Source organism: Carlito syrichta, unplaced genomic scaffold (assembly GCF_000164805.1).
Source record: "Carlito syrichta isolate Samal-C Ts95f unplaced genomic scaffold, Tarsius_syrichta-2.0.1 Scaffold303603, whole genome shotgun sequence".
NCBI classification, from domain to species: domain Eukaryota; kingdom Metazoa; phylum Chordata; class Mammalia; order Primates; family Tarsiidae; genus Carlito; species Carlito syrichta.
The window spans coordinates 68,571-90,209 of record NW_007247699.1 but is presented as its reverse complement, the minus strand read 5'-3'; the positions used below and the strand labels follow the sequence as shown (position 1 = coordinate 90,209).

General features: G+C 36.3%; 1 protein-coding gene across 1 annotated transcript in view; it reads right to left on the bottom strand.

The window, feature by feature from the left end:
* Window positions 1-21,639, bottom strand: part of LOC103261089 (lipopolysaccharide-responsive and beige-like anchor protein) — a gene marked incomplete at both ends in the record, with an annotated part of 464,304 nt that overhangs the window by 379,841 nt on the left and 62,824 nt on the right. The window contains 6 exons of the mRNA XM_008058703.1: window positions 2,106-2,213; window positions 2,680-2,801; window positions 5,279-5,459; window positions 5,869-6,022; window positions 7,429-7,607; window positions 8,850-9,911. Of these exons, the coding sequence (XP_008056894.1) occupies window positions 2,106-2,213; window positions 2,680-2,801; window positions 5,279-5,459; window positions 5,869-6,022; window positions 7,429-7,607; window positions 8,850-9,911 (1,806 nt within the window). The remainder of the gene's footprint in view (window positions 1-2,105; window positions 2,214-2,679; window positions 2,802-5,278; window positions 5,460-5,868; window positions 6,023-7,428; window positions 7,608-8,849; window positions 9,912-21,639) is intronic.

Below are 21,639 nucleotides of genomic sequence, written 5' to 3'. Positions count from 1 at the left end.
AACTGTTGCCAATGATATGAGTATTAAAAATGTAGGCAAATAATTTACTTGATCTTAACTTCTTAATATGTTATAAAGTACTTATGCCTATCTAAATCCATATTTTTAGCTGGTTAGCATGTTCATTGTTTACTACTTTATGAAGTTTATAGTGTATGCCTGATTTCTGACCCCTAAATTTTAAAAAATCCCATAAATTCGTATATTTAAATACTAACTCCTGAAATAGATTTTTCAACTGTAGCTTTCATTTATTGAATATTTACTACAAGTCAAGTACTATACTATGTACTTCATATATACTCATTAGCAAATTTAAACAAGATGAGGCTTAAAGAAGTAGCTTACCTAAGGGCATACCATATGTATAAAAGCAAATCTGAACTCAGATTACAGCAATTAAAAACCTAAGCTCTTAACCCCAAGGTAGTAAATTCTTTATATCCTCAATCTTAGGTCATTTCCTTTTCATCAAAGGTTCCTTATGCTAGAAGAGGCTAAACTCTGGGATATGGTTGGGGAATACAGTCTTTTCTTTTTTCTAAAATTCCTATAAAGCGATTATATAACTTTTAAAATTATAAAATATGTAAAATTATTTAATACTTTCATTAATCACATGGTAGATAAAGGAAATATTCTAAATTTTTCCAGATATTGTGATATAATAACTGGTTAGAAATCATATTGAGGCAGTGTGAGGAGTCCGGATTCCATCTTAAGTGTTATAGGAGGCTATCAGAAAATTTTGAAAGCAAAAGAGCAATATTACCTATTCTAGATTTTTCAAAAAGTCTTCTAGGAAATTTGGGGGCAAAAGACTCAGAATCCCACTCAGTAAAATAAAATGGGGAGAGAAGAAAGCAGCAACATTTGGTCCCAAAATAGATGACACAGTCAAAGCATTCTGGGGGGAAAAAAATTGATGGCTTCTTAATTAGTGGAATAACACGATTAAATTATTGAGATCTAGGGAGGCAGTATTAGTTAAGATTAAAATATCAAGAATCCAATTCCCTAGGTTCTGAACTCACTTCCCCCTTACTAGTTGTATGATCTTAAGCACATTACTTAACTGAACATTGCTATCTTCCTCATAGGATTCTTGAGAATTAAGTGAGATAATAGTTATAGAGCATCCAGTAATGTGGTTAATATACAATTTGTGTTGAATACTAAGTAGTAATAATACTCAAAATTCTGTAGGTGTATACAAACCTAGTCAAGAACTCAAGAGAGGACTATACTACTAAAGAAAAAGAAGGGAAAAATTGAAGTTATAAATTTATAAGGAAGATATATGTAAAATGTATTTGGAGCAACCAGTAATAAACATACATTAAGTGTTCAACAAATATGTACTAATGATAACACTCCAAATGCTGGGGAAGGGAATTATAAATGATTTTTATTTTCATTTTTATACTTTCTATATGACTAAGATTTCCACATGAAAAGCAGCAATATTCTATATCAAGATCAGCTAAGATAAAGTTATTTTCATCTTTAAAAAATTAAATACACCACACTAACATTTCATCATTGGTAAACCTTAGGATCTTCATTAGCAAACCTTAGTATCACATTAACCTTAGTATCAATCTTGAGGAAAAATTATCCAATATTCAATAAAATAACATGTCATTCAGAAGTTGAAAAATTCATTACATCCAAGAGTCTGGATTCTGGACTTAGGACTGCTGAATTTGAGTCCTGGTTTTATCACTTACTAGCAACATTAGCTTAAACAAGCTAAAACTCTATGTGCCTCAGACTCTTCATTTACGAAAAGGAAATTACAAAAGCACACAGCTTAAGACGTTGTTGGACTTAATGAATACGTGCAAAGCCCTCACAGTACTTACCATGAAATAATGCATTACTCTTTTTAGTATCATTACTCTGATCTACTTGCTTCTTTTATATAGATAATCCTTCCTAATATTCTAAGATTCTAAAATAACTGTCAAGAAAACTGGTTTCTAGGCCTTCCTGTTTCTACTGGACTGTTTTACGTCACAAAGAGTTTTTATTTTCAATACTTTGGGCCTAAGAGGAAACATGTATCAGCTAGCGGAGTACATGAAAGAAATATTATAACTTACTATGTCTCTGAAAACAACTGCTCTAAGCCGATTAATATCCATGTCTTGTAGAAGTCTGTCAAGATCTCTTACAGGAGCTATACCACCAGTCACTATGTCCACAGGACTCTATTTAAGATAAAAATACATGTGTATATATATATATATACACATACACACACACACAAACACACACACATTACACAGATATTTTTAAAAAACAAATGCAGTATTACAGAATCAGAAAAGCAAGGCTATAATCATTTTCCTAGTTTTTCATCTGTGCTTTTTTCTCCTTTCTGGGGCGGGGGGAAGGGGAGAGCAGGGAGTCATGCAGGGAGAACAAATCACATATTTGAAGGAAAAGGTATCGCAGAAGAAAAGTAAACATTTGGAAAAGCAGACAAGATTAAGTATAAACAAATCTTTATTGTATATTTAAACACAAATATTTGAATGTTATGTCCACAGCCTAAAATAACTATTTTAGGATCTCTGTCAGATTTAGTTAACTTTATGTTGAAATAAACAAATTAACAGTCTTAATTGTAAAATAAGAGAATGCTTTTAAAAATTAATTATTCTATATACTTACCTTTGCTGCAGATGTCCCTGAGGGAATAAGGCTCGGCATTGTTTTCAAGCCTTTATCTCCCCTTGTTTTCAATTGTGAGTGCTGTTGACACTCTAAGCAATTCCTTACTGCCACTGCACACACTGTAATTTATTTTAAGGGAAAGAAAATTTAAGATTTATGGAACTGATAAAAAATCATCTATACAATATGACCGCATAAGATTTTATTCAAAGCAGATTACCTTCAACTTATTCATAAAATGTTCCTATACTTTACGACCTAGTGTTTGTTGTCTAATATTGTTAGCTTCCCTGTTAAGGCCCAGTTAAGAGCAAAGGAGAAGTATGCCTAGCAGTCTATACTTTTATGGTCTTGTGAAAGGGAATCCGTTCAGGAATCTTAACAGTAGGCTGCTGTTTCTAGATCTCAGTCACTAGTTGGGACAATCTTTTCCTACCAAAAAAAAAAAAAAAAAAAACCAGAGAAGAAAAGAATTCAAGGAACAGTAGCAAACAGTTTTTGTAAAAAAACAACCATAATGCTTTCAAGAGTATTTGCAGCATAAATATTAAAATACTTATTAGACTTTTAAAAATAACAGAGGAAGAAAATAGAACAAAGCACATTTGCTACTAGTCTGGGGTAATGATCTTCTATTACTGTCATTAAAATAAATTAAACTAGAAACTTCATGTTTTTCTTTGTTGTTTTTTTTTTTTTTGAGTTGGAGTCTCACTCTGTCACTCAGACTGGAGTGCGGTGGCCGGGAGCCTCGACCTGCTGGGCTCCAGCGATCCTTCCGCCTCAGCTTTCCAAGTAGCTGGAACTGCAGGCGCGCACTACCACACCCAGCTAATTTTTTTTTTTTTTTTTATTGTAGAGATGAGGTCTCACCAAGTTGCTCAGGCGGGTCTCGAACCCGCGGGCTCAGGCAATCCACTCACCTCAGCCTCCCAAGGCACAGGATTACAGACTGAGCCACCAAGCCCGGCTATGTTTTTCTTATATTGCATCATTAGTGCATGACATTGAGACTGACAGAGCATATAGCATTTATAGGAATCTTTATAGGGTTTAACGTTTAGTGGTTTTCATTAAAGTTGCTTAGAAAATGGGGGACAGAAAAGATAATTTGAATAATATACTGGTATAGTCCAAAATGACCCACCAAATCAAGCAGTGAGATTACTTAGAAGTTAATTTTGAAATTTAAATGATGAATAGGGTCATGTATATTTCACTAGGAACTGCTTGATATCATGTAATCACCTTAATTCCCAACTAAGTCTGTAGTACTAAAGGTATTTCACCCAACAAGGGTGGGAGAGCAAATTAGTAACAAAATAGCAAACTTAAGTGGTAACTTTAAGTAGTACCAGTCTATCACAAGGCTAACAGACATAAGAATTTAGAAAGGAGAGTGTTCAGAAAGGTGCCATAAGAGAGCAACAAAAGTTAGACAAAAAGGAAGGTAGAGAGAATATGGAATACCACTTTGTTAAATTTGGTTTCTGACCCAGCAAAATGACTTTTTCAACTACTTTTGTCACAGGTTGCATAAAATCAAATTTGGGTCTGCATTACAAAGTTAAAAACCATGCCACATTTCCCAGTTTTTACTTCCCCTAAGGAAGTCCAGCAACAATAAAAAGCCATTTTGTGTATCTTTACTTTTGCCTAAGGAAGAAGTACATCCAGAGGAAGAAGAGAGATTTGATGATTTCATTAACTGTTTTAAATTACCACAGCTCTTTTGAATAAAGGCTATACTTGAATGATGCTAGTTTAGATTCTTGTTATTTAAGTATGTTTGTAAAAGGAGCAGCATCAACTTGGTAGACAGTATTAGGCCTCACTCCAGTCTTTTTTTGTTTGTTTGTTTGAGTCAGAGTCACACTCTGTTGCCCAGGCTGAAGTGCAGTGGCATGCTCGCAGCCACCCCAGCGTCGACCTGCTGGACTCAGGCAATCCTTCTGCCTCAGCCTTCCAAGTAGCCAGAACTACAGGCATATGCTACCACACCCAGCTAATTTTTTTATATATTGTAGAGATCTCACCAAGTTGCCCAGGCTGGTCTCAAACCTCTGGGCTCAAACAGTCCTCTCACCTCGGCCTCCCACAGTGCTGGCATTACAGATTTGGGCTACCAAGCCCGGCCCTCACTCCAGTCTTTAATAATCTAATCTGCATTTTAACAAGGTTCTCAAGTGATTCATGGTTATGGATCACCTTAAAATTTGAGAAGTACTACTCAGAACAAAAAGAGATCAAGGAAGTGCCTGCAACCCTAGATACTCAAGAGACTGAGGCAAGAGGACCACTTGAGCCCATAAGTTTGAGTCTAGCCTGGGCAACATAGTGAGACCCCCATTTTTGAGGGGGCAAGAAAGGTCAGAGAAGAGGGGAAACCAGAATCACCTTAATAGATTTTTCAAAATATGTCCTTTTCCCCTTATCCTACTTGACAAGTACTACTATGCATGGAATATTGAAAAGCAGCATATGACAAACTGGTTAGCACACATTTTCTCACTAATAGAAAAAAGAGACTTTCAATTTAACATCTAAATTACTGAAAAATTTTAAAGTTTCTAATTAATGGGTTTCAACAGCTTACCCAGTCGGAGACACTGTCGCAAAATTCCTCCAGATGACATATTTTTTTCAGCTTCAATTTCAGCAAACCCAAGAGAACTTGCAAATATAAGCACATCCACCAGGCTAATTAGCCTCTGCAAAAACGTCACAGAGGCTTCTATCGAAAGGCCTTGAGTAGGTTCAATAGTCTCCAGCTCATGCTGCAGGGAATGAAAATTAACATTTACATGTATATTCTGAGAAACTTTAATTTTTCCAGATTATCCCAAATTTCTAAACCTTATAAGAAGTCAGTCCTTCAGAAGTCTAGTACAACAGAGTTATTTACTTATTATTTCATCAAAAAAAAAGGCAGTGGAAACATAAAGGTCAAACACCATCAACCAAATTCTCCACTAGCTGACTCATCCCTAAGAAAGCAACATTCATTTTAGTTCCTTCATTCCTGGAACAGATTCTAAGGCCCTTGCAAGTCATTGTAAAAAACCCTGTTGTTTTTTATTTATAGCACCAATGATGCATAGTAACCACTACATTCAAGTTTTAGTCAATAAGGATGAACAACACTCATGTTTTCACACCAATTTTATATAGTAATTAAGTTCTTACTGTAGCCGATGTAGCAGCTGAAAGCAATGGCAGTATACCCCCACAAGCCATGACCATATTGTCCATCACTTGAGAGATGAGATGAATTGTGTTGTGTACAAAGATGATATTATCACTGCTATTCACGAAGTCCATAACTGTCTTTGTTGAGTGGCTGTCCAAAGATAAATGATGTTTACTGATAAAGCTAAGAAAAGGAAATCACATTTTGCCTACTTGAGGGGAGGGAGCATAAGAAGGTGCTTTTGCTTCATCTTGGAAAGTGAAGAAAGATAATGATGCAGCAGGCATTTGGAGGGTATATGCTTTCTCAGAAGAAATAGACCATTTTGTATCAGCAGTTACTATCCATGCTCTCCTTCAGTGCTGAAATATAGATACTATTCATTTTCATTTGATATAAAAAGTTGAAGAAAATTATTCTTAACTGGGAGCAGAGTTGAGAAGCCATTTGACAAAAATTAAGAGGTAAATGGCGGCAAATGTACATTAAAAATGAATTTTCTACTAACATTTTCTTAGGTAATGCCATAAAGTGCTTTTAAAGAGAATAAGAGTTGTATACAAATTAAAATAAACAAATTAGGCACTTTTTAAAATTTTTTTTAAGAGACAAGGTCTCACTCTGTCACCCAGGCTGGAGTGTAGTGGTATTATCACAGCCCACTGCAGGTTTGAAGTCCTGGGCTCAAGCGAGTCTCCTGCCTATGCCTTTATATTTTGTAGAGACAGAGTCTCACTATGTCACCCAGGATGGTCTAGAGAACTCCCGGCCTCAAGCAATCCTCCTGCCTCAGCCTCCGAAAATACTGGGATTAACAGTGTGAGCCACCATGCCTGGCCCAAATTAGGCACTTTTTTTTTAAGTTGGAGTTTCATTGTTGTTACCCAGCTGGCATGCTCACAGCCACCACAGCCTCGACCTGCTGGGCTCAAGCGATCCTTCCACCTCAGCCTTCCAAGTAGCTGGAACTACAGACACACGCCACCATGCCCAGCTAGTTTTTGTGATTTATTGTAGAGACAAGGTCTCACCAAGTTGCCCAGGCTAGTCTCAAACCCCTGGGCTCAGGCAATCCTCTTGCCTGGCCTCCCAAAGTGCTGGGATTACAAACTGAGCCACTGTGCCTGACCTTAGGCACTCTTGAAAAACATGTATCATACAGTGCAGATCACTCTGAAATACACAGGTTTTTTTTTTTTTAATGCTAAAAGTATCTACATCTACTGGAGAAATAGATAATCTTATACTTATCCCAATTATTCTTCAGTACTAATAGTCCATTTGATAGACCTACCTTATGGTGAATTCCATGCTATAAAATATGCTACAGAAAATCTTCAGCAAACTTTTAAAAGATAAATCTGATTTTCAAGTTTTTATAATCCAGACATAGATTATATTCTTATAATGGAGACTGAAAGTTAATTCAGTAAAACTCTACCATCGAATAATTTACATTCTACTTTTTAACCAAACATCTGCAAAATGCTTACACAAATTTTTAAAAACAAACACTAGCTTTATACATATCTTCTATAATAAACATATGGACAAACCTTCTCCACATCTGTATATCTGTTTCTATTGAAAATAATAGATCAGTGAGCAAACGTTGGTGCATGTGAGACCACTTGAACTCAGGAATACGAAACATAGTACTTCTGGAATCCCTCCTTTGTCCATTTACCGCATCTGGTGCTATTCCTTGCCATGGCTGCTCCTGTTGCCTTGACATCTAATATAGAAAATTTTAAAAGTAATAAAGTAAGTTTAACTTCATAGGAAGGCATTAGTAAAGTAAGTAATTTAGGAGCTTCTATATAATTCATCTAACAAATACTCACATTTTAAGACACTAAAGAACCAAATTAGAAAGAGAAAATTATCAATGAGTAATATAACACTACTAAAGATATCAAAAATACTAAACTACCACAATTCAACAGCAATTAGTTTGGAACCATGTATTACTAATATGTAGCATTTTATAAAGAAATAAAGCAGAAGTTGATAGTTTTGAATTTTAGCATAAAAGGCAGTATTTATAATCTAGGCAATATCTGGATCATAAAGTAACTAAAATGAAGAGCAAACAAAAATAAAGACAACATAATGAATAACACACAAACAAAAAAGAAGGATGAAGAGAGGAACTAAATAACATAGAAAATGACAGCCGGGCTCGGTGGCTCAGCCTGTAATCCCGCGCCTTTGGGAGGCTGAGGTGAGTGGATTGCCTGAACCTGCGGGTTTAAGACCCGTCTGGGCAGCAAGACCTCATCTCTACAATAAATCAAAAAATCAGCTGGGTGTGGTAGCGCATGCCTGTAATTCCGGCTACTTGGAAGGCTGAGGCAGAAGGATCGCCGGAGCCCAGCAGGTCGAGGCTGCGGTGGCCGGGAGCAGCCACTGCACTCCAGTTTGGGCGACAGAGTGAGACTCCAACTCAAAAAAAGAAAATGATAACACACTCCAATCCTTGCCTCATGAGTCACTCCAAGAAGCCGGCAGAGGAGAAGGTTGTGCCTCTACATCTCACAAAGGTGCCTCCTCTCTCTCAACAGAACTCATGGTGCAATTTTAAACCACAAACCTAGACTAAAAGTATACACTAGCAGGTAGGTAGACCAGATTTTGTTGGAAAACTGATGTATTAAGATCAGGTTAGTCAAATAAAAGGTAAACTGCAAGTGCCTCCGATATTTGCTTTATAAATGAAAACTGTAACAATCCCGGAACCTAAAAGTGGTACTTTTGCTGATGCTGTGGTAAAAATAATGGTAAAAGCTGCCATTTAATGAACTAACTGCCAAATACTGTACTAATGATTTGAAATATAATCTTTACATTCATTGCATTTAAGTGATTGCAACTAGTATATGAATCAAATCCAAAATAAAGTAAGATGGTAAGTATATACACTTGTCTATTCTAACTCAGTGCAAATACACTTCAAAAAGACAATATGGATACTCACCTCATGCACATATCGTTGAGGCTGAGGCACTTCCACGTTTGTACTGGCTTTCAATTCCAATCTCTCGGTATCTGTAGCAACACTGGAAACATCCAACTTGGCAATCTTAAGCTCTGAAGTAGCAGAAGTCTCGAAGACATTACCATGACAATCGCTCATTAATTTGGTTTCCCTAGTAAGGTCAATTGTTTTCTCCCCTCCCTCCTCCATCTGACTGATGTCTGATTGTACAGCAGTTTGGGAAACAGCAGTTTCTGGCGAGGTAGCTGAAGACCCTGATGCTGTCATCGTCAGGATTCCGGAATCTTTAGAATCTTGAGTTTCAGTGTCATTCTGCTTTTCAGTCACAGGTTCTTTCTCTTGAAATACTAATTTGCAATCATTACCAAACATGTCCAGTCTTTCACTGGCTCCAGATGCAGTTGGAGATGAACTGTTATCTTGGAGCTCTGTGGTTAGCCTGGCTTCCTCAGTTGGACTATTTTCTACTTTCAGTTCCACATAATCCTCATCTTCCTCTTCCTCTACTATAGACTTATCCAAGAATTCTGGCATCTCTGAAGCATCCTCTTCTGAAGGGGAACTTACAGATGCAGTTACTTCACTGACAGTCACAGTATCTTGGCCAGTTATTTTAAAAGAACTAGAGGAAATGGTCACAGCTTCCACTATGTCTGAAGATACTTCTAAATCACCTGCATTCATTGTCTCATTTGTCAGTGTTTCTTCCAAAGTGTCTTCATCCTGTAACTCCTGATTTTCTTGCTCAATTTTCATATCATCATTAGATGTATTATGAGTTTGCAGTTCAATGGTGGACGCAGATTCTAATGAAACTGTCTTTTCCATACTTGAATTTTCATCACTATTTCTGGTGAAACGAAGATAGACAGGAGACTCCTTCGTATCTGATTGCTGGGACCCCACTGAAACATTAACATCCCTGCTAACATCAGACACTGCTTGATTTGGACTTGAAGAACATGGACCTATTTCTTCAACTTTTCCCTGCTGTTCCCTAAATATATTGGCAAGGTTTTCTTTGTGTATTTCAAAAGTGACCTGGATGAAAAATGTACAAACAGTTAAAATATACATAAGAAGTTAATACAAAATACAAAATTAAATTATTTTCAACAATTTTCAAATAGTTTACATAATATAATAAAACCTAATTTTCCTATATCACTATTTTGGTAGAATGATATATTCAATGCCAAATCAATCACAAAAAGCTAAATACTCATAAAATCTATATCCAATTTTAGTACTAACACGTAGCATAGCATGAAACTATGAAACCACAGCAAGAACATAATTATATAGCCTACTGTTAAGGATATATAGGGAAAAAATACACTATTCTACTGGACTCTACGACTTGTACCAGGATCTAAATATATACAAATGGGAAGTGTTTTATATACTGAATAATACATTGTTTCAACTGCAATGAAAACCCTTTTTCCCAGGATTTGTCCTCAGGTGAGTTTGTTGTTTTGTTTTGTTTTTTAAAATATCAATTAGTTACACAATTATAGAAGCTTTCCATTTACCTATTAAGTAATAAAAAAGTTACATTACTAAACTAAAAAAAAAAACAGCAGTGGAAAAAATATCCAGCCCTTCCTCAAGAGTCAACCAGAGTTTTCAATGTTTAAACTAGTAACAAATTGTCTGAAATTTCCAGGTAATCCATTCAAGCAACCACTCACCCAACGTATATGAGTGACTACTATGTATTTGGCAATGGGGACATTCCCAAGCCACGCTTTGACTCTTACCAAGTAAATGGAAAAAGACCAAATAGAGAAAAAAACTTTAAAAAACAGAGTGCTATGATTGTTAATACCACAGAATTTATAATTATTTATCTCTTCCAGGATTATTAACTTATAGCCATCATGTGATTTATACTAGTGTTTCAATGGTAACCCCCTCCCTTCAAGAATAACACCAGAAATACTGCAGACAGTATAAGATTATAGTTCATTAATCCCAAAACTGTTTGTTCCTGTAATCTACATTATTATAACACACACAGTTAATTGGACATTCATTCAATGAATTTTTATTGAGCTCTAATATGACAGGATGGTAAGAGATGATAACAAAAGAAGAAAAGCTGATTTTTTTTTTTTAGGCACAAAAATCCATAGGCCTTATTAAGTTGCAGGAGTATACACGAAGGCAAAAGGCAAACAAAAGTATAAATAACAATCAATGCAAAAACTTTCTTCTATAGATTTAACTAGCCTTTACTCACCACATATACAGAACATTCACACTATCACATGATATAGCTCAAAAGAAAATCGTTTAGGGAGTATTTTCCTAACTGCAAACAGTTGTAAGTACTTTTCTAATTGTAAATATACTCTTAATTATAAACATTTCAAAATACTTTTAATATTTCAAAAAGAAATGCACACATTCCACACTAAACAGTAAAATGACACGGTAAAATTAACTAAATGTCAATTTCTTTTACACCCACAATGCCAATATTTTCTTTGAAATGTGTTTGTTATTTCACCTGACCAATTCCTCATATTTATTCAACAAAAATTTACTGAACATCTTGAGCATGCCAGGCACTGTGTGATGGACAACACAATGTTCCTGACTTCACGGAGCTTGCTTTTATTCTAGTAAAGGAGTCAGAAAATAAATATGCAAACATACAAGACAATGTCAAGTAGTAATAAGAGCTTTGAAGAAAAAAAAAGACAGAGAATAACTGTGATAGAACTCGAGGTGGAGGTTACATTCTACTAGCGTAACTGGGGACGGCCTCTCTGTTATATTAGAACAAAGACAAAAATAAAAGAGAAAGCAAGTTATGTAAAAGGGTTTCAAGCAGAGAAGAACAAAAGGCAAAGCCCGGAAAACAAAATAAGCCTGGTATGTTTGAGGAATAACAATAAACCAGTGGACTGAGAACTGAAGAAGATGAAGTCAAACATTTGTATACCCATATCTAACTCTGAATTGTACCCAAATTTAAAATAAAAAATTAATTTAAAAAAAGATGAAGTCAATGGTGTAGCCATTGGGTAGATTATGTTTGTAGAGAATTACAGACTGTGTTAAAGACCGAATTTTATTCTGAGAGAGCCATTTGGGAATTAGGAGTGTGGGGAAGATACAATCTGATTTCCCATTTCAAAGGATCGCTTAGTCTATTGTTTGGAAAACTGTCTAAATGGAAATAATTTCTGCACTAATAAAAAGTTATAATTATCTAAGGAGGGCAAATCACGTATTACCAACCTCATGGTGATTCTAAAAACAAAACATTTATTTCTACAATATCCTGTGTTACAGAATGAGTTCAGTTTTAGATAATCATTTGCTTTGATTTTATTTATATTAAGGGTTTTTAGAATTTTTGTTATAAAATGTATCAATAAACATGAGTATATACAATTTATATGTACAGGCTAAAGAACAAGAATTTTTTAGTCCCCTGTACCTACAACCCATACCAAGAAAGAGAACATTACCGGACCTCACAATTCCCTATGTGCCCCTCCCAAACTGTAATCCCTACTCATCCACTGCCATCAAGAGGAATCACTATTCTGACAATTGTTACTTATCATTTGTTTGCAAATAGTTTTACCATCTGTACACTAAACATACTCATTATGATTAGTTTGAAAAACTAAGTCTGGCACAAACCAGGTCAGCTGTATAAGGAAAGGGCAATATCACCACAACTAACTAAAGGCTCGCAGGAGAAGACAATTTACACAGAATCTGTGAACTGCTGTGAGCTTCAGCTTCTCCAAGAGGATATATAAAGCTATTTCTGGGAAATCTGTAGGCAAAGTCATTAGAAAATACTGGGAAACACAGAGATCAAGAAAACTGGAGAATCTATCAGGGGGAGTGTGAGCCAAGTCGAGTGAATCTGGCATGAAGAAGGCTGAAACATAGACTACTTTACATTTTTATTTCTAAGCTCACCATGGTGGAACTCTACCCTCAGAAATAAGTCAAAGCAGAGCACGTTTTTGACGAGTAATGTGAGAATCCTGAGGTGTCAGGCACCAGGACAGAAAGAGCAGGAATTTAATCAGCACATGATTAAGACAAACCAAGTACTCACAGGAATACAGGCCCACCTCATGTGGGTAATTTGTCCTCAGGTTTAAAAAAAAAACGTTACAAAAGGCAACTGCTGTTTCAGTGATAATCACCCCCACCGTGCCCCCCATATCTGTTTCTTGAGTCAAACTGCTCCAATCTAGATGGAATGCACGTCTGCTACAGAGATGCCCCCCTTCATTTCTTCTCCATGTTGACCCTCCTGTTTCTCAGGTCCCAAAACATTCTCTTTGCTTTATTCTCTCCTTTGGTGCAGTAGGTCTTCCGGTGCCTTGAGAAAGGGTGCACATGAACCAAAATTTTTGAGACCTTGAGTATCTGAACATGTTTATTCCCGCTTCATAAGTGATTAGTAGTCAGACTGAGTAGAAAATTACAGGTTGGGGGGCCTGAATGAAGCATATTTGTATACCTAACCCTTAACTGTACCCCACAATATCAAAATAAAAGATATCGATAAATAAAAAAAAAAAGAAAATTACAGGTTGAAAAGCATTTAGTTTTGCTTTTAAAATTCTGAAATTATTTGGTTTTTAAGTTTTTCCTTTAATTTTTACTCCAATAGTCTAAAAGCTAAATGGCAATTGAACAATTATCAATGTTATCTTTTTGAATGCTGTTTTCCTTAAGATATTTGTGACTTTAAAACTGATAATTCCCAATTAATTGACAGATATTGTTCTACATTACCCAGCTAAAAGACTAGTCATTAATCTTCACAATCATTTGATAGCTAATCTATAGCTGTTTGTAACGTTTGGAAAGCACTTCTGTAAACTACTACTTACAGATACTTATGAGCTAATGGCTATGGCATTTCTTTTGCTATTACTTTCAACTTAATTGGCATTCAAATTTACTAATTAGGAGATAAATGATTAACACAATACATCAAGAGGTTAAAATTACTTTATTAATTCATACATTAAAGTTGTTTAACCTAGAAAAATTTAGACTTTTTAAACCACTAGGCAATGTTTAGCAACTGACTTTGTTTTTAAGCAAATGCATCATTTTCATTGTATGTTATTTCATATGAAAATACCAGCAAAATATGGTATGCTAACTTTTTTTTTTTTTTTTTTTGGAGTTGGAGTCTCATTCTGTCGCCCAGGCTGGAGTGCAGTGTCACACTCACCGCCACCCAGCATTGACCTGCTGGGCTCTGGTGATCCTTCTGCCTCAGTCTTCCAAGTAGCCAGAACTTACAGGCGTGCACTACCATGCCTGGCTAATTTTTGATTTATTGTAGCGACGAGGTTTCACCAAATTGCCCAAGCTAGTCTCCAACCCGCGGGTTCAGGCAATCCACGCACCTCAGTCTCCTAAAGTGCTAGGATTACAGGCTGAGCCACCGAGCCCAGTCTTATATGCTAACTTCTTTTTTTTTTTTTTCTGAGTTGGAGGCTCACTCTGTCGCCCAGACTGGAGTGCAGTGGCCGCTTCCGGCTACCACAGCCTCGACCTGCTGGGCTCTGGAGATCCTTCCGCCTCAGCCTTCCAAGCAGCCGGAATTAGAGGCACGCGCTACCATGCCTGGCTGACTTTTTGATTTATTGTAGAGATGAGGTCTCGCTGCCCAGGCGAGTCTCGAACCCGCGGGCTCAGGCAATCCACTCACCTCAGCCTCCCAAAGGCACGGGATTACAGGCTGAGCCACCGAGCCCGGCTTTATGCTAACTTCTAATTCGCTAACTTCTAATTCTTAGGCTACCAACTTTTCCACAGTTGATAAATAAGATATATCTTGAAAAACAGCTGCATCTCTCCATACATAAATCAGTGAGAATAGGTCAAAATGGTTACTATCACACTCATGAGATCTTTTACAAACTCTGATGCACAATAATGGTACAAGGTAACAGATATAATGGTAAAATCAAGTTATAAATATTCACTTATCTATTGTATGCAAAGCACCATGATTACAAATCTAAACAGTCTGCTGGTACATGGGTGTTCAGTGGTAGAACTCTTGCCTACCACACAAATCTAAATTGTCTAGATTAAATCTAAATATTGCCCTAATAGAAACTGGGAAAAATCAAGGCCTATGCTATCCCAAAACCACCTAAGGTATTTAATTATGAGAAAAACATTGTCAGTTCAATAGCAAAGGAAAACAATCACTTTAAGGAAAACAAGTAATATACACAATAAGCACTATACATCCATGCATGTAATGAACTTTAAAAAAAAACTTTGTGAAGCGGTATATTCACATGGTTCAAATATAGAACAGTTACAGTGTAAGTCTCTCTCCCACCACTGATCTTCACTTGCAAAAATCCTGCCAACAATCAGACAACCAGTTATTAATTCACGTATTCCTCCAAGGTATTTTTTACATATACAGACAAATATAAATTCTTATTTTTCCATTTATTGTAATCATATATATACCACTACACATAGTGCTCCTCACTTTCTTTTTTCACTTCATATATCTTGGTGAACTATTTCAGGATAGTTTTAATTTGCAGTCCCCTTACAGTGATGTAGGCTCAAGTACCTTTTTTTATATACCTTAGGTTTTTTTTCATTGGTTTTCTGTGGGTTGTTTGTTCATGTCCTTTTTACATTTTTCTATTGCATTGTCTTTTCTTATCAATTTTTAAGAGCACTTTATATGTTAAGAATAGTCATCTTTACTTTGGTTCTAAATAGTTTTTCCAAATTTGTCATTTGCCAAAATTTTGACTTTGCTTACGGTATTGCAATTGTTTTTTTGGCCACAAAGATTTTTTTTTCTTTGTTTATATATAGTTTGGCAGGGTTCGGAACACACTACCCCAAAATATGGTGTCTTGGCATATTAAATATTTTAAGATGGGAAATTTGAAGACTGGCAGGTGCCAGAAGGAATCTCTGACCTTCTGTGTCTTTCTCCCCTGGAGCAGGTCATAAGAACCTCCTGTGAGAGGTGGGCTTCCTGTACCCAAGAGAAAGAAATAACCTTATTTCTGAAAACAGGAGCTACCTAAAGAGATCTGAATGAACAGGCCGTGCCAAGTTCCCCACAGTTCACTACTCTTAGCTCATCCCCCTTTAGCCCTACCACATTTTCCCACAAGCTGCCACTCTTCATCTAGCCTAGAATAAAAACACTCTAGTTTAACAGTTTCTTTAGGTCTTCATTCCCTTGAGAAGGCTCCTTGTCACTTAAAACTTACATTAAGTAAGTCGGTATGTTTTTGTCTTCCTAATTTGCCTTTTGTCAGTCTAGTTTACAGGGGCCTGGCCAATAAACCTAAGATGGGTAGAAGAAAAAGAATTTTTTTCTTATAACATCAAAGTTGCAGCTGTTGTTCTGAAGTTCACCTAAAGTAACCAAAGTGATATAAAAATAGACTTTATTCTTTCATAAGATGATTTTTTAGCAACATTGCTCTACCAACACAAAGTGAGGATACAATTTAATCAGAAGCATCAAACCACTTAGTATGGTCTTAATCTCTAAATATCACACCAACATGTGGAAAAAAATCTAAAACTTATTTAAAAGAAATGTATTTAAAAGAAAAAATATATTCTGTCCTCAAACTTCCTTAAAGAACCAGAATTTAATGTAGTCAATAACTGTTCCCCAGTTCCACAATATGCTTAAAAATACACTAAGTTAAAGCTCATTTGGGTACCCAATTCTGGATATATTTTTATTTAAATACTTATAGCAATAATGATACTGAATGCTCACTGACTGCTGTAAGCATCAGGCATTATTGACATAATTAAGACCAAGTCTAGGCTGGGTGGGATGGCTCACACCTGTAATCCCAGCATTTGAGAGGCAGAGGTGAGAGACTTGCCTGAACCAAGAGGTACAAGACCAGCCTGGACTACTTACCAAGACCTCATCTCTACAAAAACGAAAAAAAAAAAAAAAACAATTAGCAGGCATGGTGGTGCACACCTGTAGTTCCAGCCACTTGGAAGGCTGAGGTGAAAGAATCACCTGAACCCATTAAGTTAAAGCTGCAGTAGCTGTGATCATGCCACTGCACTCCAGCCTGGGCAGCAGAGTGAAACTCCGACTCAAAAAACAAACAAAAAAAGAGCAATTCCATAAGATGGGTAGTACTATGCCCATTTTATAGATGAAGATAGGGAGAACAGTGACATAAAATATCACAGTAAATAATTTACTAACCTCTTCTCTTTTAAAAAAATTATCTTCATCAATATTAATTTGTTAAGAACAGTCTAGACAGATGATCTCATGCAAACCTAGAGTATAAAGCAGTGAAAATTTTCAGAGAGCAATTTAGTAATATCTACTAAAATGTGTTAAAATGTGCAGACTCCTGGAAATTCTACTTATAGACTACAAAGTAAGATATATATATGCATACACATATATAACATATGTATACATAAAAGCAGCCTCATCACTCCTCAAGGAAGAGTTAAAGCATAATGTATATGTAATACATTATAATATTCATCAATTCATTTTTAAAATATCACTTCCACCAGTTTTCCAAATAAAATTTTGGAGAATGCAAGAATAGACAAAATAAACTGGAATCATTTACATAATCACTCCTCCATGAAATTATAAATGGTTTGATAGCATTCAAATGTCATTTCTTTTTTCATTTTATTTTATTTTTTTGGAGTTGGAGTCTCGCTCCATCGACCAGGCTGGAGTGCATGGGGCGCTCATGGCCACCCCAGCATCAACCTGCTGGGCTCAGTCAATGCTTCTGCCGCAGGCTTCCAAGTAGCTGGAACTACAGGCGCGCACTACCACGCCTGGTTAATGTTTTTTTTTTTTAATTGTAGTGACAAGGTTTCGCCATATTGCCCAGGCTGGTCTAGAACCTGCTGGCTCAGGCAATCCTCTTGCCTTGGCCTCCCAAGGTGCTTGAGCCACCGCGCCCAGCCCAAATGTTAATTCAAAGCTGAAGTTTATGCTCTTAACTTTACTTCCCCATAAAATGATATATTATATATACCAGATAATATGTAGCCATTAAAAATCATGTAAGCATATGGTTAATTATGAAATAGTATAAATATGATCACATTTTTATTGGAAAATATGTATCTGTATGTGTAGTACAGAAAACTTAAGGGAGATGCACCATAATGTCGATGATGAGCGCTTGGATACTGATTATTGGTTTTTGTGTGAATGCATTTCTGCTGGGCTCCAGATTTCCTGCAGCGTGCACTTATTCTTTTAAAAACAAATTTTTTACTTAGTAAACGCTACTTGATTAAAAAATTTTAAAGCTAAGAATACTTTAAGCCAGGCCCAGTGGCAAACACCTGTGGTTTCGGCTACTCAGGAGACTTGGCAGGGGAAGATAACCTGAGCCCAAGAGTTTGAGACTGCAAGAGAATGAACCTGTAAATAGCCACTGCACTCCAGCCTGGCCAACATAGTGATATCCTGTTTTTTGTTTTTAAAGAGAATACCAATTAAATAAATTAAATAAAGTAGAAAATGCTGAACTATCAAAGTTTTGTAACCTCTGAAATTCCTTGATAGGTGGCTTTTAATCTTGCCATACAGCCACCACAAACACACACACACACACACACACACACCACCTTTATATATATCCCTGTTTACAGTTTACGATTTTTCTTTCCTTTTTTTTTTTTCCTTTTTTTGGACTCAAGAGTCTCACTGTCACCCAGGCTGGAGTGCTGTGGCATGATCACAGCTACCACAGCCTCAACCTGCTGGGTTCAAGTTATCCTTCTGCCTCAGCCTCCCAAGTAGCTGGGACTATAGGCAATCACTACCACACCCAGTTAATTTTTTTTTTTTTTGTAGAGACAAGGGCTCGCCATCTTGCCCAGGCTGGTCTCAAACTTCTGGGTTCAGGAAATTCTCCTGCCTCAGCCTCTCAAAGTGCTGAGATTATAGGCATGAGCCACTACACCCGACCTTACAGCTTATGAGTTTAAAAAGAACTTTTAAGAAACCACTTAAAGAATTCTTAAAAAAAAAAAAAAAAAAGATTTCACGTGATTTTGACCCACTCTAAATGGCACTTTCTTCCTATATAAAGTGACTGAAATTTATATTAAAGACATTTTATTAGATTGTTAACAGTAAGTAAAATCTTCAGATATTTCAAATAATCCAAGATAATCAAGGTCTTTATCCAAATTCACTATGTGGGGAAAAACGTAGTCATATTTTTAACTCAAGTGTGACTAAACTTTACTTAGTCATCATTTTAATGAATAAACCCATTTTACCTTATGACAATAAGGGTCTAGACAAAATACCGTATTTAAGGTTTTAGTTTTTATTTGTCCAGAAAAAGAATGTGCTTGTACAAGTCTCAAAATTCAAAACAGGTTAAATGCCTTAATTTAAATTTTAATTAAGGAGTGGAAGCATTTCATCAGACACAGTGAAAACAGTATTATTTAAGTACTCAAGATAATGTTCCATTTGAAGAAAAAAAAGAAAAAGATAAAAAATGAAAACCTAGACAACAAAAAAGACAACGAAGTTACAAAGGTTACTGGGCACACATTTGTGAGACCAAAGTAACCAACATAGTGCAGTTACACTAGAAGAGCCTATTACAGCTTATAAAATCTAGTTCAGCTGTTGGAGGAGAGGCATACAGTGATAAACAGCATCCCTGCTACAAAGGTGGCAGGAAATCTATCAAACTGGACAATAAAATTGCAATTGAGTTTCTTTGGCTTTTTATAGCAGCTGCATGTATCCTGATGTAACTCTGCAAAAGCTATCCAATTCTGCTACATTAGTTCTTTACACACTAGTTCTTTATCAAGAACCATGTTATAAATTTGTGATATTGAGATTCAAAATGACTTCAAAAAAGAAAAAGCAGGCATCACTTCAATACCATATCCATAAAAGTATTTTAAAATCTTTAGCATGGATATTTTCAGAGAAAGAAAATTTGGTTCTAATAATTCCAGTAGAATTTTTAGCATGTTACAAATTGTCCACCTACTTACTGAATCACTTCAGCTGTATCCCAAACTTTATTAAATAAAGACTTGAAGAGACATAAAGCACAAGTTGTCTGTTTTTAAAGTAGCTGTGAAAATTTAAAATTCCAAAAAATCAAACATAGCAGTATTCAAATAAATTATTTTGTATAAACCTCATGAAAGAAACACTTAAAACACAAACACATTGTACAACTATACAAAAATATTTTCTTGCTTTATATCCTTATTCTATAAGCTTTTTGTTTTTTTAGAGACATGGTCTTACTCTATCGCCCAGGCTGGAGTGCAGTGATGCAGTCAAAGCTCACTGCAACTCCAAACTCTTCAACTCATGAGACTCTCCCACCTCAGCCTTCTGAGTAACTAGGCTATAATCATGGGCCACTACACCTAGCTAGTTTTGTTGTTGTTATAGGATGATGGGGTGAGGGGGGTATACTATGTTGCCCAGGCTGGTCTCAAATGCCTCGGTTCAAGCAATCCTCCTACTAGGCCTCCCAAAGTGTTGGGATTACAGGCATAAGTCACCACACTTGACCTGCTTTAATCTACTTTAACTATTTTTTGCCTTTTTGTGTTTAAAAAAAAAAAAAACCTAATATACAAACACACACATTAGCCTAGGCCTCCACAGGGTCAGTACTGTCATTATCAATTGCCTTACATCTCCAGATTTTGCCCACTGGAAGATCTTTGGGGGCAGTAACGTGCACAGAGCTGTCATCTCCTGTGATATCAACGCCTTCTCCTAGAACAGCTCCTGAAGGACCTGCCTGAGGCTGTTTCACAACTAACTTTTTTTTTAATAAGTAGAAGTACTCTCCAAAGTAATGACAAAACATATAGTAAATACATAAACCAGTAACAGTCATTTAGCATCATTAGGAAGAAGTACATCATCATCATTTAGGGTTGTTTGGTTCAATTGTCATGGGGCACCAGCCACTGTGTGTATTTAGTGTCTCAGTCTTCGCTTATCAGTGAGCCGTGAAATGACTCAGTAGCTGTACAGTGAAGCAAACCAAACAATTCACCATACTGTTCCCTCAGCAACACCATCTGAGTCTTTGCTTATGCCAATTCCTCTACTTCCCACCGCCCCAGTCTCTACATGGTCAAACCTTATTTACTCTTCAAAACTGTAGTCAATGTCATCTTTTCTGCAAACTTCTCAGATGCCCTCATATAGAAGCTGTCTCTCCTTTTACTGTGTATGTATTGCTTCTGTGGCATTTACTGCTTCCAAGCTTCTATTTTGGTTATTGTTTCAATATATTACCTCTCATAATAGAAAATAACTTCTTTTGGAATAATATCTGTTCCCAATTCATCTGTCAATCTTTCACAGTAACTAGTAACTAGAAGGTACTTAAATAGAAGACAGAACAAAAGGGAAGAGCAAACAGAATAACAGAAAGAAGAAAAATAAAGGGGAAAGTTGCCCTTCTGGGTAACTGGAGGATGACTGAGAGAGACCAAGTTTCTGACCAACCAGCAGAGAGATGGGGAGAGAGGAAGCAGAGACAAAAGGGATACAGATTCACTTGGGGAGGAACAGAGAAAAAGAGAAGTAGGCTGGGGGAAGGCAGAGAATGCAGGGATTAAAGATTGGGTAGAGATTTTGGAGAGAAGAACAGACAAAGAGAAGGAGTGAAATGAGAGAGACAGTGACTTTAAAAAAAAAAAAAAAAGTTAGCCGGGCTCGGTGGCTCAGCCTGTA